At 44.7% G+C, this 15,393-nt stretch overlaps 1 protein-coding gene across 2 annotated transcripts; it reads right to left on the bottom strand.

Moving 5' to 3' along the window:
- Positions 1-120: 120 nt before the first annotated feature.
- On the bottom strand, positions 121-10,592 carry LOC308671142 (OCIA domain-containing protein 1-like). 2 transcript variants are annotated; one of them, XM_081333202.1, is made up of 7 exons: positions 10,452-10,592; positions 9,333-9,434; positions 8,901-8,988; positions 7,352-7,405; positions 5,839-5,874; positions 4,506-4,608; positions 121-640 (listed from the first exon to the last, which is right to left on the bottom strand). In XM_081333202.1, exons 2-7 carry the CDS (start codon positions 9,384-9,386, stop codon positions 622-624), a joined length of 354 nt encoding a protein of 117 aa, XP_081189328.1. In that variant the 5' UTR covers positions 9,387-9,434; positions 10,452-10,592; the 3' UTR covers positions 121-621. The 2 variants fall into 2 exon arrangements, with proteins under 2 accessions (XP_081189328.1, XP_081189329.1); XM_081333203.1 differs by lacking the exon at positions 4,506-4,608.
- Positions 10,593-15,393: the final 4,801 nt, after the last annotated feature.

Raw genomic sequence — 15,393 nt, 5'->3', positions numbered from 1 at the left:
GCCTAAAGCTGAGAGAAATTGAATACCAGATCACAGAGACAATTAGACATATGGAATTGAGGGGAATTGGCAAGAAAATGGGAGTTAGGAAACATAACGCATAAAATATGTGTTCATCACTAAGCATGTAAATAATAGACTTTAATCCGGACACAAAACAGGTAATTGTGATGCATATACAAAACAAGATTATCTTGGCTTACATAATTGCAAGTTTCTTCTAGTATTTAGAATTATGTTTGATGTCCTAAAACAGAGGTCTCCAAACTTTTGGGCACCAGGGACCAGTTCCATAGAGAAAGATTTTTCCACGGACCGGAGAGTGTGTAGTTTTGTGTGTTGCCTGCATCCCACAGATGGGGCTTTGCTTGTTTGTGCAGCCTGGTTGCTGGCATGCCGTGGCCCAGTACTGGTCCACGGCCCGGGGGTTGGGGACCCTTGTACTAATACACAGAAACAATCATTTTATTCCAACACTCATCATAATTCTGTACAGTATATTCACACAGAGTGGGGAATACATTAACGTGAGTAAAATATTAATTTTGGTAATGTGTGCTTGTTTAAAGAAACAGAAGTATCTTTTTTTTCATTTGAGGATTTACTTTGCCTTCTTCATCTTTAGGAGGAAGGATATTTCCTAAAAGCATTAGGAGCAGATAAAAAGATTGAATTTAGGGTTTATTCAAAAAAATGTCACAGTGTTATAAAACTATAAAATCATAATTTTATTTCTGGAATTACAAAAAGTGTGCCTTAAATAGCAGGTTTATGGAGCGGTGATAGGTAAAGGGGCTGTTATTCATTCATTACATAAATTTCTATTCCACTGAATCTCTTCACGCTGAGCAGTTTATCAGATCAGTACTATGATTGGAGTTAAAAACATACAATAAAGCACAACCCAGAAGTAACATTAAGCTCATCTATTCTTCTCCACTCTGGCACGATGCGATTTTGTCGGGATAACAGCCACTAGTCAATTTTCCATGCTTTCTCCACCAGCCCTCCAAAAAGGCCACTGTCTATGCTTATCAATTTTCTGAATGCAGTACATTGGCCTCTGTATGACACAACAAAGCCCTACATGGCTTGGGTCCGGGATATCTGAGGGAACACCTGCTGCCGGCATCAAGTTCCCTTCGTCCAGTGCGCTCCCACAGGGAGGGTCTTCTCAGGGTGCCACCGGTAAGAGATTGCCGGCGGGTAACACCCGGGGATAGGGCCTTCTCTGTGAGGGCGCCTGCCCTTTGGAACCAGCTGCCAGTGGAGCTGAGGACTGCCCCCGACCTCCGTTCATTCCGCCGGGACCTGAAGACCTGGCTCTTCGAGCTCTCTGGCCCAGGCTGAGGATTAATTTATTTTAATTGGGGTTTTATTTATACAGGGATAAATTTAATCTTTTTTAAACTTGGTTTTTAACTTTTGTATTTTTGGTTTTTAATTACCCTGTAAACCGCCCTGAGTCCTTCGGGAAAGGGCGGTATATAAATGTAATAATAATAATAATAACATGTTACACTAGGTCAGGGGTAGGCAACCTCGGCTTTTATGACTCATGGACTTCAACTCCCAGAATTCCTGAGTCAGCTGTGAAATTGATTGATTTAACCTTTTTTTTTTTGCACACGGCGGCAGAGGCCTAAAGCAAAAAGGTTTTATAAAAGCCAGCTGAAGGCCTAGGACTCGGGTGATGGCACGTGTGCCTGCAGAGCGGGCTCTGCATGCCACCTGTGGCACGCATCCCATAAGTTTACCACCATGGACTTAGAGTTACCTATGTTTCCTGGTAAAATACATAGGAAAATCCCATTGGAGGAAAATTCCACTTAGGGTTAGGATCACCTCACCATGAACTCGTAGAGCAAAATGGACATCACCGTATATATTTTTCTGAACACAGTGGCGAAGGCCTGAAGCAAAAAGGTTTTATAAAACCCAGCTGAAGGCCTAGGACTGGGGGGACGGCGTGTGTGCCAACAAGAGAGGGCTCTGCGTGCCAACTGTGGCACACGTGCCACAGGTTCGCCACTATGGCACTAGGTAAGTCACTGCCAGGCTCAAAACAAGTCTAATAAGTTATTCTCAAAAACACAAAATAAAATGTAAGATAAGACTCGAAATTCAGAAGGACCTTGACAGACTTGAGCAACAGGCCCTAGAACAACAAGATGCAGCTCAGTGGGTAAGGCCCAGCAGTTAGGCAGGGAAAATTAAACACACAGGTACAGAATAGGAGATACCTGGTTCAACAGCACTAACTGAGGGATCTAGGTGTCCTGGTGGATCACTGCTTAGGCATGAGGCATCAGTGTGCTGCAGCTGCCAAAAAAGCCAATGCGGTCCTGGGCTGCATCAACATAGGGATAGTCTCCAAGTGATAGTTATCACTCTGTACTGCACTATTAAGGCCACAATTGGAATACTGGATCCAACTCTGGTCACCACGACACAAAAAAGATGCCGAGACCTTAGAAAGAGTGCAGAGGAGAGCAACCAAGATGATGAGAGGTCTGGAGGCTAAACTATATGAAAAATGGTTAAGGGAACTAGGTAGGTTTAGCCTAACGAAGAGAAAGCTTATGGGTGTCACGACAGCCATCTTCCAATACTTGAGGGCGAGTCCCAGGGAAGAGGGTGTCAATTTATTCTCCAAAGCACCTGATGGGAGGACAAGAACCAATAGGTGGAAGATCATCAGTAGCAGATTCTGGAACTGATGAGAAATTTCCTGACAATGAGAACAATTAATCAATGGAATAGCTGGCCTCCCAGAGTTGTAGCTGTTCCACCTCTGGAGTTTTTTGAGAAAAGACTGGACAGCCATTTGTCCAGAATGGTATAAGGACTCCTGCCATGGGCAGAGAGTTGGATTAGGAGACCTCCAAGATTTTTCCCCAGCCTTGTGATTCTGATTGCCCTCTCCTCAATCCTGTAAAAAAGTATTCAAACTAGGAACACGACCCGAAAGGACACGAGTTGGATTCAGGATCCCCTCATTGCACATCAACAGGGGGTTCATCTTAATTCTTTTTTTTCACTGCTTCCATTTCTACTTACGTAAAGGAACACTTGAAAAGTTCTTTGAAAACTGTGGTATTATTCCGATGTAATGCTAAACCATACTTTCACAATACAAGAGCTAGGCCCAAAGCTTGGATTCATCCACTGTTTCCTACTTTCGCACACAATGGCACACATCATAAAATATATGAATCGTTGAACTCAAAATCCCTTAAGATTTGTTATTAAAACAGGAAAAGGAAGAAGAGAGGGCAAGGGAGATGATGAAGACTCTTGAACACAGGAGTTTGAATGGTAATACCGTGTTTCCACAAAAGTAAGGTCTATACCAGGTGTAGGCAACCTTGGCTCTTTTATGACTCGTGGACTTCAACTCCCAGTATTCCTGAGCCAGCATGGCTCAGCTTGGAAACCTGTCCCTTTCCCCTCAGCATGGCTGGCTCAGGAATTCTGGGAGTTGAAGTCCATGAGTCATAAAGCCAGAGGTAGGCCACCTTGGCTCTTTTATGACTTGTGGACTTCAACTCCCAGAATTCCTGAGCCAGCATGGCTCAGCTTGGAAACCTCTCCCTTTCCCCTCAGCATGGCTGGCTCAGGGATTCTGGGAGTTGAAGTCCATGAGTCATAAAAGAGCCAAGGTTGCCTACCCGCGGCCTATACCAACAATAAATCCTAGCTTGATTTTTGGGAGTGGGCCCAATATGAGCCCTATCCCCAAAATAAGCCCTAGTTTGGGGCAAGGCACACACCTAAAAATCCAGCTAGGGCGGGGGTGGGTGGAACTGCCCCACCCGCTCCGCTTGCCTTGCAGCTAGGCCTCCCCTTGCCAGCCCACTTCTTCTGAGGCCTCTTCTGCAGCCAGGCCTGCATTTTGCAGTCAAAGGGCTTTCCAGAAGACCTGTGCAGGCAAGAACCGAGGTATGGATTCAATCCATAGCTCGGTTCTACAAGACCTCAGCAGCCGAGCACCAAGCTATGGATTGAATCCATAGCTCAATACATGGCTGCTTAGGTCTTCTGGAAAGGCCTGACTGCAAAATGCAGGCCTGAATGCAGCTACAGAACTTCGGCCCCAGAAGAAGTAGACCGGCTGGGTGGGGCTGTCGGAGCTGGAGGTGAGGTAAGGCCTACCCTGAAAATAAGACTTGGTGCTTTTTTTGGAAGAAAAATAATAATCATAATAATACCCGGTCTTATTTTCAGGGAAACACGGTATTAACTATGGTTCTCCAATTTTACTGAAAGAGCAAAAGGCAGGCACACATAATCCACATAAATACCTGAACTATCTCATTACTGTAAGACAGTGTTTCTGAGCCTTGGCAACTTTAAAATGTGGGATTTCAACTCCCAGAATTCCCTAGCCAGCATGCTGGCTGAATAATTCTGGAAATTGAACCATACATCTTAAAGCTGCTAAGATTGAGAAACACTGCTCTAAAAAACCGAATTATCATTGTAAGTATGGATTCCAAACAAACCTGTTCTTTTCTGGTCCAAATGGCACAAGAAGACTTTCATACTTCTGGATACATTTTTCAACGTATAACATTTTCCCAGCAAAAAATGCCAAAACACCAACAACTATAATGGAAAAGCAACAGAGTAAGTAACCTCTGATGAATTTTCCTCAGATTTTTTTGTTGTTGTTCTGCACTGTTCTATAATATGGGAAATCTGCTTTAATAGTGTTTCCCTTGCTTGCCATTTTTGAGAGTGGGTGTTAGAAACGCCTTGGGCTATTTGTCTTTTAATGTTAAATTGGGATGCTTCTCACAATTAAAACCTCACTGCACGAAGCAACAGGCCTCAACGGTGCACGGACTATAAATATTTTTAATGAAATAGGCAAGAAGCACGGGCTACAGATCCTTAATTTATAAAAATAACAATTATTTTAAAATTCTCAGTACAACTACAGGTAGTTCTCGACTTATCACATTTTGTAACACTTATGACCACTGCAGCATCCCCATGGCCGTGGAATCAAAATTCAGACTCTTGGCAACTGACTCATAATTTATGACGGTCGCAGGGTTCCGGGATCATGTGATCCCCTTTTGCAATCCTTGAGACAGGCAAAGTCAACGGGGAAGCCAGATTCATTTAACAACCATGTTACTAACTTAACAACTGCAACGCTTCGCTCCACAACTGTGGTGAGAAAGGTCATAAAATGGGACGAAGCTCTTTTTCACAACTGTCTTGTTTAGCAAGAGAATTGTGCTTGTTAAGTGGAGGACTACATGCATGCAATCTGCTGAAATTTAAATACTTTTAAGTTCTCTTGGAATAAAGGAATGTGTTAGTAAACCTCGAAGAAAGTATGCAGGGATTGTTTGGCCAATAAAAGACCGTTCAGTGGTGGGAAAGGAAAAAAAAATGTGAGAAAGTAACTCCAGATAATCTTGTCTTGATTCTGTTTGGTGTAAGATAGACAGAGGGAAAACTTGCTCAGGGCTGGCTGAGGAATTCTGGGAGTTGAAGTCCACAAGTCTTAAAGTTGCCAAGTTTGAAGATCCCTGTCCTACAACATTACTGGAATCTTTCTCCTATTTCCTGACTAGGCCTTTTCTGAAGAACTAGTATGTTCTTCAGTGTGCTCTATGTTCAAGTGCAAATATAGGAGCAGTGTTTCTCAACCTCAGCAACTTTCAGATTTCAACTCCCAGAATTCCTCAGCCAGCCATAGTTATCTTCTATTTTTCCAAGGTTGAGAAACACTGCATAAAAGAGATGTTCGTTTTACTAACTATAGATTCAAACACTGTTCCTTTTTTTCCTGCTGTATCTTCGCAGTCTTTCAAAACTTACCCACTACTGTATTCAAAGAAGCAGTCTTGATAATCCCTAGAAAAAAGAAATCATTTTTAAGAAAAGATTTTGCATGTCATTGGAGAGAAATCTTGATCTGGTTCGTGGATCAACTATGTTTGTATCATCAGGTTTTGTTGATTTCTGGCAAAAAAAACATCAATTGGATAAGAATGGGTTTGCTTAGTGACCGTCAAGAAAGGTCATAAAATCAGGTGCTGTCACATGGTGACTTGCTGAATGACAGCAATAACTTACAACCATAATTTCATCCAATTGGATCATAAAAACTAACTGTAGGCCACTTTAAAAATCAAAATTGCTCTAAACCCAAACAAAAATAAATAAATCAAAATTGCTCTAAACTAAAACCAACCTTGCTTGGTTAATGCATTAAAAAAGTACATTTTACCTCTTCTAACTGCAACAAGCTCTCACAATCAAAAATCTAGACATGAGAAATATTACCACTTTAAACACATTTATTAAGCTGGAAGTCTGACTGAAATGTGCACTTGTAAGAAATAAAATAAAATAAAAGCCCCTAGATTGTTAGTGCCTAACATAATTTATTTTATTTATTTATTTTAATTCCATTTATATCCCGCCCTTCTCCGAAGACTCAGGGCGGCTTACAAGCTTAGCAGTAGCCTTCATTCTATGTATATGCCTGCTTATTAGGGCTTTCACACACACACCCCAAGCGGCATTATTACAAAGTCAGCTTATTGCCCCCAACAATCTGGGTCCTCATTTTACCTACCTTGGAAGGATGGAAGGCTGAGTCAACCTTGAGCCTGGTGGGACTCAAACCCGCACTAATTGCAGGCAGCTGGTGTTACTTAAGGAGGCATTAGCCCACTGCTCCACCAAGGAGCAGTGCAACAGTTTTAATTAAAAAAGATAAAAGGAAATATTTCAAACCAACCTTACAATAATTGCTGTAGACCAGGGGTGTCAAACTGCCGGCTCGCGGTGTGGATATGTCACGCAAAAAACCATGCCCACCCCATTGCTGGCAAAGTCGCGATACGTTGTGACATGTCACGTGACCTTGTGAGTTTGACACTCCTGCTGTAGACAAACTTTGAAGGAATGGTGCCATTTTCCCACATGCTTTCTTTTTCAGATTAAACATGAAAATGAAATAAAAAATTAAAGATCGCATATATTTGATTCCTGAAAAGCCTCTCCTGCTCCCTCTAACTACTGAAGGCAATTATTACAGCAGTTTAAAAATCTTCAAGTGATAAGATTCACTGCAGAAGTCATTATTTCAAGACGGATACTAAAAAGTGCCTCTGAAAGATCTGTTGTCTCAATCGTGGGAGAAAAATGCAGAGATTTCACATATGCTGCACATAAAATGTTTATGCGTCCAGCTTTTTACACTTCCATTGTTATACAGATTAGGGATTTTCTCCTAATACTACATGGAAATAGTTAACTGATCATTTTTTGCAAAATTCGCCACTTATTTATTTATTTATTTATTTTAAAAAAACCTACTTACCTTTAGTAATTAGTCCTTGAGTAATAAGCATACTTCCAAAGGATAGAGGAAGGGCTGTAAACAAACATTGCAACAAACAATTTCAGCCTGGGTCTTCATTCCCACGAACTCCCACTCCCAGTGAAGCAGCAGATGGAACTCTGTAATATCCTGGCCTTTTCTGAATCTGCTAATCATTGGTACCCAGTTCATAAAACCAATTTAGGAAACTAGTATTAGAAATTTTCATCTGGTGGTCTGCATCATGAAGGGAGAAACCGGTAAGTATCTGAAAGCAATATCTAGTTCAGTGTTACACCTGCTTCTGATTCAGGGTTTCTAAACCTTAGCAACTTTTAGATGTGTGGACTTCATGCTAGCTGGGGAATTCTGGGGTTGAACCCCACATGTCTTCGATTTCCCAAGGCTGAGAAACACTGCTCAGCTTAGAAAAATGAAAAAGCGGTAAACCATCCAAATTTATCACTGATATCATTGGGGATAGTAATTGCAGCTTCTTCTTTTTTGGAAATGCGTTAGGTGAGACCCAGAGTTACTATCTTTTTTTTTCTTCTTCTTTACCTTCTACAAATATGACCACAGACAGATTTGAAACATTTCCTTCCAGTTTGATTCTTTTAATTTTTATGTTTGAACTGAGACTAGTCTTAGCTAAAGCCTGCTCAGACAAATCAACTTCAAACTTTAGTCGATGAAAAGAGTGTTTGTTTAATTAAATAACCTTTTCAAGTAAGAATAACCCATGGTTAATTCAAAATGGAAGCAAACATTTCTGATCTTGCGGTTCCACTGGAGACGTGAAAAAATAGGGGGGACCTGGAAGCACTTTTTCTGACTAACAAATGTAATTAAAAGCATAAGCTTTTGTCGGTTGCAACTCATTTCATCCGATGTACAGAGAAGCTAGACTGCTGTAGGATTTAAAGTGGGGTGAGGTGGTGGGAAGTGGGGTAGAATAGATTCCTTAAATCTAACATCATTCCTTGTAATGATAAAAGACAATATGTCTCCAAAGGCAGTCACTAAAAATCATTACTGGAATGTAATCTTGGTTTGGGATTTAAATCCTGTGAAATATGGAAGGATACTCAGATTACTAAGGGTTGGGTACGGGAAGGAGACAATGCTGGGAGACAAGACGTTTATACAGGAATATGCATGTGGAGAGGAAGAATAACTGCATGCATACCTGTATGTAATTAACATGGTTGAGTATAATAAACTAAAGTTACTATTCATCGTATTTTGGGTTTTAAAATTATTTTCAGTGAGTAATTTGGGTTGTTTTAAAAAGTGCAAGGGTTATTTTAGGTATTTTTTTTATTGCCTGCAATAGAGTCTTACCAGATTGTAGCAGAGATCTATGGAAGAAATGAATAAAAGACATGTACATTTACAGCCCCTGTCAAGTCATAAATATGGGCTTTGGAGCGAACATGTCAGTTCCAAATATTAGTAATCATCAGGTAGCCTTGACAATAGCAGAACAAAGAAATGTAGACAAAAATATAATTATATTTCTTTTTGTATCTATAACAAAGGAATATACCTCTGTACCAGAAGCTTTCTTCTTTACATCGTTGACTGATATTTTCAATCTCTTCCAGAGTAAGCCTTCTTGGATGACTAAGTAAATTCTGGAAATAAAAATCTAAATAAATAATAGCATGAGAACAGCATGTTGAACTACAAAGAATAAAATATTGAGGGTTTTTTTTCCTATGCCATATTATACACCATATAATTCAGTCGATCATTTCTTCAGTTGAATATTATTAATATAAAACAAGTCAATTAAAAAAAGTTAAAGTTTGGGAGAAAAATACCTCAAGTTTAGAGTTAACATAATAATAATTTGTTTGTGATTATGATTATATTGCTGCTAAAATACTGAATTACAACTGTAGGACTCCATGTAGCAAGAGAGGTTGATCAACCTTTGACCCAGGGCAGAAATTAATCTCTGCAGAGAAGGACCCACCTGGGTCGTATTTTCTGTTGAAGAGAATTCAGTATTTACTGGAGTAGAATCCATGTTTCTTCAGTGATTCCAGCAAATCTGAACACCCGAAATGTGAGTGTCCTACAAGAAAAGAATTCACAAAATAATCAAGTGCATTTCAAGAAAACCTCAAATGTTCTATTTACTATATGGTTAGTATAATGCTGACTTTGAAGACCATCCAGAGACAATGAAGGGCGTGTGTGTGTGTGTGTGTGGTGTTGGTGTGTGTGTGTGTGATGGCAGGTGCAGCCATCCTGGTATCAGGAGAAAAGGGGGGAGGGGGAACAGGAATCCAGGCCCCCAGCTACCACCAAATGTTCTGCTTAGAAAGCCATAGGCGATCTTTAAGCAAGTCATGTTGTTGTTCACACCACCAATGTCTCACACCTTTTTTGTGTGTGTGCTGCACCACGTTCACAAGCCAAAGCTCTTGCAATCGTTTCTGTACCCGATTTTAACGCAACAGCCGCGTTCCTCAACTTTGGCAACTTTTAACGCATGCTCTGCAAGCAGGGGTTCTCAACCTTGGCAACTCTTTTAAGACTTGCGGACTTCCTACTCCCAGAATTCCTCAGCCGGCTGAGGAATTCTGGGAGTTGAAGTCCGCAAGTCTTAAAAGAGTTGCCAAGGTCGAGGACCCCCCTGCTCTACAGCAGAGGAGGGGGGGACGATGCCTCCTTTAATGACTTGTGGACTTCAACTCCCAGAATTCCTGAGCCAGCAGGAATGGCTGGCTCAGGAATTCTGGGAGTTGAAGTCCACAAGTCATGTAAAGGAGCCATCGTTGTCCTCCTCTGCTCCACAGGGACATATAATATACGTCCTATATATTGGCACGTTGCGAATAAGCAGGGGCCACTTTCGAGGCAGGCAACGATGGCTCTCTCCACTCCAGCCTAGTCCTAGCCCAGGGGTAGGCAACCTCGGCTCTTTTATGACTCATGGACTTCAACTCCCAGAATTCCTGAGTCAGCATAGCTGACTCAGGAATTCTGGGAGTTGAAGTCCATGAGTCATAAAAGAGCCGAGGTTGCCTACCCCTGTCCTAGCCTCAAAGGAGGCGGCAGGAAGGGCGCTCTAGAGGGCCAGGCTTACCCGGGCGGCCGGTCAACCCGCTCGCCGTGTCTCTCCCGGCTCCCCCACCTTCCTTCACGGCGCTCTCCAGGCTCTCCCCGCCTCCTCCGCCCCCACCGCTCGGGCTCGGCTGGCCCCGCGGCGTCTTTGCCACTAGGCCAGGCCCCGCCCTGCTCGTAGGCCGCGCGGGGGCGGGGCCGGAGAAGCAGCTTCGAGTCGGATTGGTTGAGAGGGTCGCTTGCAGCCTCTCTTTGAGAAGGGACGGTTGGGATTGGCGCAGGAATTGAAGAGCGGGCTGAGGGAGTCGGGTTGCGGGTTGGCAAGTGAAAGTCTGCAGCTAGCCAGAGGTCTTGCAGCAGGTCTTGAGCATGGGGTTGGACTAGAAGACCTCCAAGGTCCCTTCCAACTCTGATGGTCTAGATCAGGGGTAGGCAACCTGGGCTCTTTTATGACTCGTGGACTTCAACTCCCAGAATTCCTGAGCCAGCCATGCTGAGGGGAAAGGGAGAGGTTTCCAAGCTGAGCCACGCTGGCTCAGGAATTCTGGGAGTTGAAGTCCATGAGTCATAAAAGAGCCGAGGTTGCCTACCCCTGGTCTAGATCTAACCCAGGGGTGGGGAAACAATTGGCCCCGTTTTTTAATGACTTGTGGACTTCAATTCCCAGAATTCCTGAGCCAGCCTTTGCAGCCGAGTGAGCTATTCCTGCTGGCTCAGGAATTCTGGGATTTGAAGTCCCCAAGTCATAAAGGGGCCATCGTTCCCCACCTCACTTTTAAGACTTGTGGACTTCAGAATTCCTCAGCCATGATGGCTGGTTGAGGGATTCTGGGATTTGAAGTGCACAAGTCATAAAGGGGTCCATCGTTCCCCACCTCTGCTGTAGAACATGTCTTAAAGCAGAGGTCTTCAAACTTGGTACTTTTAAGACTTGTGGACTTCAACTCCCAGAATTCCTCAGCCATCATGGCTGGTTGAGGAATTCTGGGAGTTGAAGTCCACAGGTCTTAAAGTTGCTAAGTTTGTAGACCCCCTGTCTTAAAGCCCCTTGTGGACTTCAACTTACAGAGTTCCTGAGACAGCCATGCTGACTCAGGAATTCTGGGAGTTGAAGTCCACACGTTATAAAGGGCCCATCGTCCCCCACCTCTAACCTCTCACGTTTGGGTTAGGTTTACCCTACAGATAGTCCTCGACCTAGGACCACAACCAAGCCCAAAATTTCTGATACAAAGTGAGGCGTTTGTGAAGTGAGTTTTGCCCCATTTTACAACCTTTCTTGCCACAGTTGTTAAATGAATCGCTGCAGTTGTTAAGTTAGTAACTTGGTTGTGACGTGAATCTGGCTTCCCCATTGCCTTTGCTTGTCTCAAGGTTGCAAAAGAGGATCACATGACCCCGGGACGCTGCAATGGTTATAAATAGGAGTCAGTTGCCAAGAGTCTGAATTCTGACTCCAGGACCATGGGGATGCTGCCATGGTCGTTATGTGTGAAAAATGGTCATAAGTCACTTTTTTCCAATGCTATTGTAACTTTGAATCATCACTAAATGAAGCTCATCCTAGTTTCCTTGTCCACACTTTAATCTGCAGTCATTAGGCCCCACATTAAATCCCAAACAAAGTGGGGCGGGGGACAAAATTATCAGAATGGTGACTCTGCAGTGTGGCATTCATGCAAAAGGGACAAGGCTTTGATCATGTCTCATAGCCCCCATCTTGACCTCTCTCTCTCCACTCTCTGGATACCTCCAGAGCTGCTTCAAAGAGTTGCTATTTTTCTGCACAGTTAGGTAACTTCTGATCCTGGTTCATTGTTGGTGGAGTTGAAGCCCAACACCTCTGGAGCACATCTGTGTTTAGGAATGCTCTCTAGAGCCTGTAACTCAACACCCAGAAAATGGTTCTAATTTGGGAAATAAATTGCAGTGGAAATTCCAGTCATTCTGCATACCGTATTTGGCATTTGAAAGAAATGGTGGTGTGTTGTTTTTTTTAATGATTAAACTCCAAGCACCAGTGTTCTCAAACATTTAGCTTTATTGCCAAACTATACACCTGACGTTGGCTTTCACTCATAAAAGTGAAAGAACCACCTCCTTAGCTGTAATGTTATTTTTAATTATAGCCATGAGGTAAGTAAGTGCTAATGTTTTAAAGAAGTGTTCTCTTGAATTTAAGGGTGCTTAAATACAACAGGCCTATATTAGTTGTACTGAATACAAGTAATCCTCAACTTACGACCACAATTGAGCCCGAGAGTTCTGTTGCTAAGTGAGACATTTGTTAAGTGAGTTTTATGACCTACCTTGCCACCCTTAAGTGAAGCACTGCAGTTAAGTTGTTAAGTGAATCTGGCTTCCCCATTGACTTTGCTTGTCGGAAGGTCCCAAAAGTTCATACCATGACCCTGGGGCACTGCAACCGTCATAAATATGAGTCAGTTGCCAAGAGTCAGGCCTGAGATTGATCACGCTGAGAGGGAGCTTAGACTAGCTACCCTCGGGGCCCCGAAGCGGAGTTTGGGATTACCTATTCCAACGACGGTAGGGAATGGCAGTAGGTGTCCGAACAGAGGACCGCATCAACATCCGGGAGTGCGTCCCCGCTATCTTCAAGCGGTGATGCACTCCGACCCTCTGGTTTCGGCCCGTGGTACCGGGAGCGAAGATAATCAACCACCTGAGCTCAGGCTTGTATATCTTAATGCCAGATCCATAGTCAATAAAGCTCCTCTCATCCGAGATTTGGTTGAGAGTGAACATGCGGATCTGGCCTGCATTACGGAAACCTGGTTAGGACCTGAGGGTGGTGTCCCTTTGGTAGATCTTTGCCCACCAGGTTTCCGGGTGCTACACAGGCCTCGGGCTCAGGGAAGAGGCGGGGGAGTGGCGGTAGCGGTGAGGGAGAACCTGTATCCGCGAGAGGCCACTGTTGTCCAAATAGCCGGGTGTGAGTCTCTCCTCCTTAGATGTGGCCCTAAGGCTCAGTTGGGCTTGCTGCTAGTGTACCTTTCACCTAGTCGCGTAGCAGCAGCCCTGCCCGAGCTTCTTGTCATCCTCTCGGGACTGGTGGTTGAGTTCCCCAAAATTATGATCTTGGGTGACTTCAACTTACCATCCCTGGGGAGATCATCTGAGTTGGCTCGGGAGTTCATGGCTTCCATGACGGCCATGGACCTGACGCAGATAATCCAGGGCCCAACTCATGTAGGACACATGCTCGATTTGATTTTCCTATCTGGACAGTGGTTAGATGATCTGGGTGGGGGCTCTCCAATTGTTACGCCCCTGTCATGGACAGATCATCATCTCCTGCGGCTGACCTTCCGCTTTGCCACTCCCCGTCGTGGGGTTACTGAACCAATGAAATGGTACCGCCCTAGGCGGCTTATGGACCCTGGGCGGTTCCAAACAGCGCTTGGCCCCCCACCTGCCTCCTTTGCTCATAGCTCGGCCAGTGCCATGGTGGAAGCCTGGGAAAAGGCAGCCACAGAAGCACTCGACCGAGTTGTACCCATGCGGCCCCTGACCCGTTGCAGATCCCAGTGGGCTCCATGGTTTTCTACGGAGCTCCGGGAGATGAAACGGCAGAGACGGGGCCTAGAGAGCTGTTGGAGATCCAGCCGATCCGAATCCGACCGATCGCGACTAAGGTCCTTTACGAGGTCTTATCTCGCGGCGCTAAGGAGGGCAAGGTCTAATTACTTTGCTGCCCTTATCGCGTCCGCAGATAATCGCCCGACCGCCCTGTTTAGGGTGACCCGCTCCCTCCTTAATCTAGAGGTGAAGGAGGATCCCTTGCAGGGTCGTGCTGAGGAATTTAGCCAACATCTGCTGGACAAAATCGCTCGGATCCGGACCAGTCTGGATTCCAACTGGGCAGAGTCTGACGATGAGAACATGGACAGTCTTGTTGATGTTATCTGGGAAGAGTTCGATCCTGTGACTCTGGACGAGGTAGAAAGGATCATGAGGAAGCTAAGCTCCACTACATCCTTATTGGACCCGTGCCCCTCCTGGCTGGTTTATTCGGCTCGGGATGGGACACGAGGCTGGATCCATGCAGTGGTAATTGCTTCATTGAAAGAGGGCAGTTTCCTCGCAGCCTTGAAAGAAGCGGTGGTGAGACCCCTCCTCAAAAAGCCTTCCCTGGACCCAGCTGTTTTAAACAACTTTCGCCCGGTCTCCAACCTTCGCTTTCTTGCGAAGGTTGTTGAGAGCGTAGTGGCGCATCAGCTTCCTCTGTTCCTAGAAGATACTGATTATCTAGACCCGTACCAATCGGGTTTCAGGCCCGGACACAGCACGGAGACGGCATTGGTCGCTCTGATGAATGATCTCTGGCGGGCTCGGGACAGGGGTCATTCCTCTGTCCTGGTCCTATTAGACCTCTCTGCGGCTTTTGATACCATCGACCATGGTATCTTACTTCGGCGTCTCAGGAGATTGGGAGTGGGAGGCACTGTTCTTCAGTGGTTCTCCTCCTACCTTCTGGAACGTTCACAGTGGGTGTCGGCGGGTGACCAGAGATCGACCCCGAGGCCTCTCATTTATGGAGTTCCTCAGCGGTCGGTCCTCTCACCTCTCCTGTTTAACATCTATATGAAGCCGCTAGGTGAGATCATCCGTGGTTTTGGAGTGGGTTATCATCAGTATGCTGATGACACCCAGCTTTTCATCTCGACCCCAAACCACATCAGTGATGCCCTTGACGTGATGTCCCGTTGCCTGGAAGCGGTCCGGGAATGGATGGGGAGGAACAGGCTTCAACTCAACCTGGACAAGACTGAATGGCTGTACATACCGGCATGTCAGGATATTCATAGTATTCCATCCCTTAATATTGGGGGCGAGTTACTGCCCCCCGTAGATAGGGCTCGCAACCTGGGTGTCCTCCTAGATTCACAGCTCTCCTTAGAAGATCACATAGGAGCTGTGACTAGGGGGGCTTTCACTCAGGT

The sequence above is a fragment of the Vipera berus genome, assembly GCF_964194415.1.
Source record: "Vipera berus genome assembly, chromosome: 7".
Classification (NCBI taxonomy): domain Eukaryota; kingdom Metazoa; phylum Chordata; class Lepidosauria; order Squamata; family Viperidae; genus Vipera; species Vipera berus.
The sequence above is the reverse complement of the archived record's forward strand: the minus strand, read 5'-3'. Positions and strand labels throughout refer to the sequence as shown.

Excerpts from the sequence above, each read along its gene's own strand:
- LOC308671142 (XM_081333202.1), bottom strand. The coding sequence starts at position 9,386 with ATGGATTCTACTCCAGTAAATACTGAATTCTCTTCAACAGAAAATACG. Across the intron at positions 7,406-8,900 it reads AGAAAGCTTCTGGTACAGAG|CCCTTCCTCTATCCTTTGGA; the intron begins GTATATTCCTTT and ends GTTTGTTTACAG. Across the intron at positions 5,875-7,351 it reads TCAAGGACTAATTACTAAAG|GGATTATCAAGACTGCTTCT; the intron begins GTAAGTAGGTTT and ends TCTTTTTTCTAG.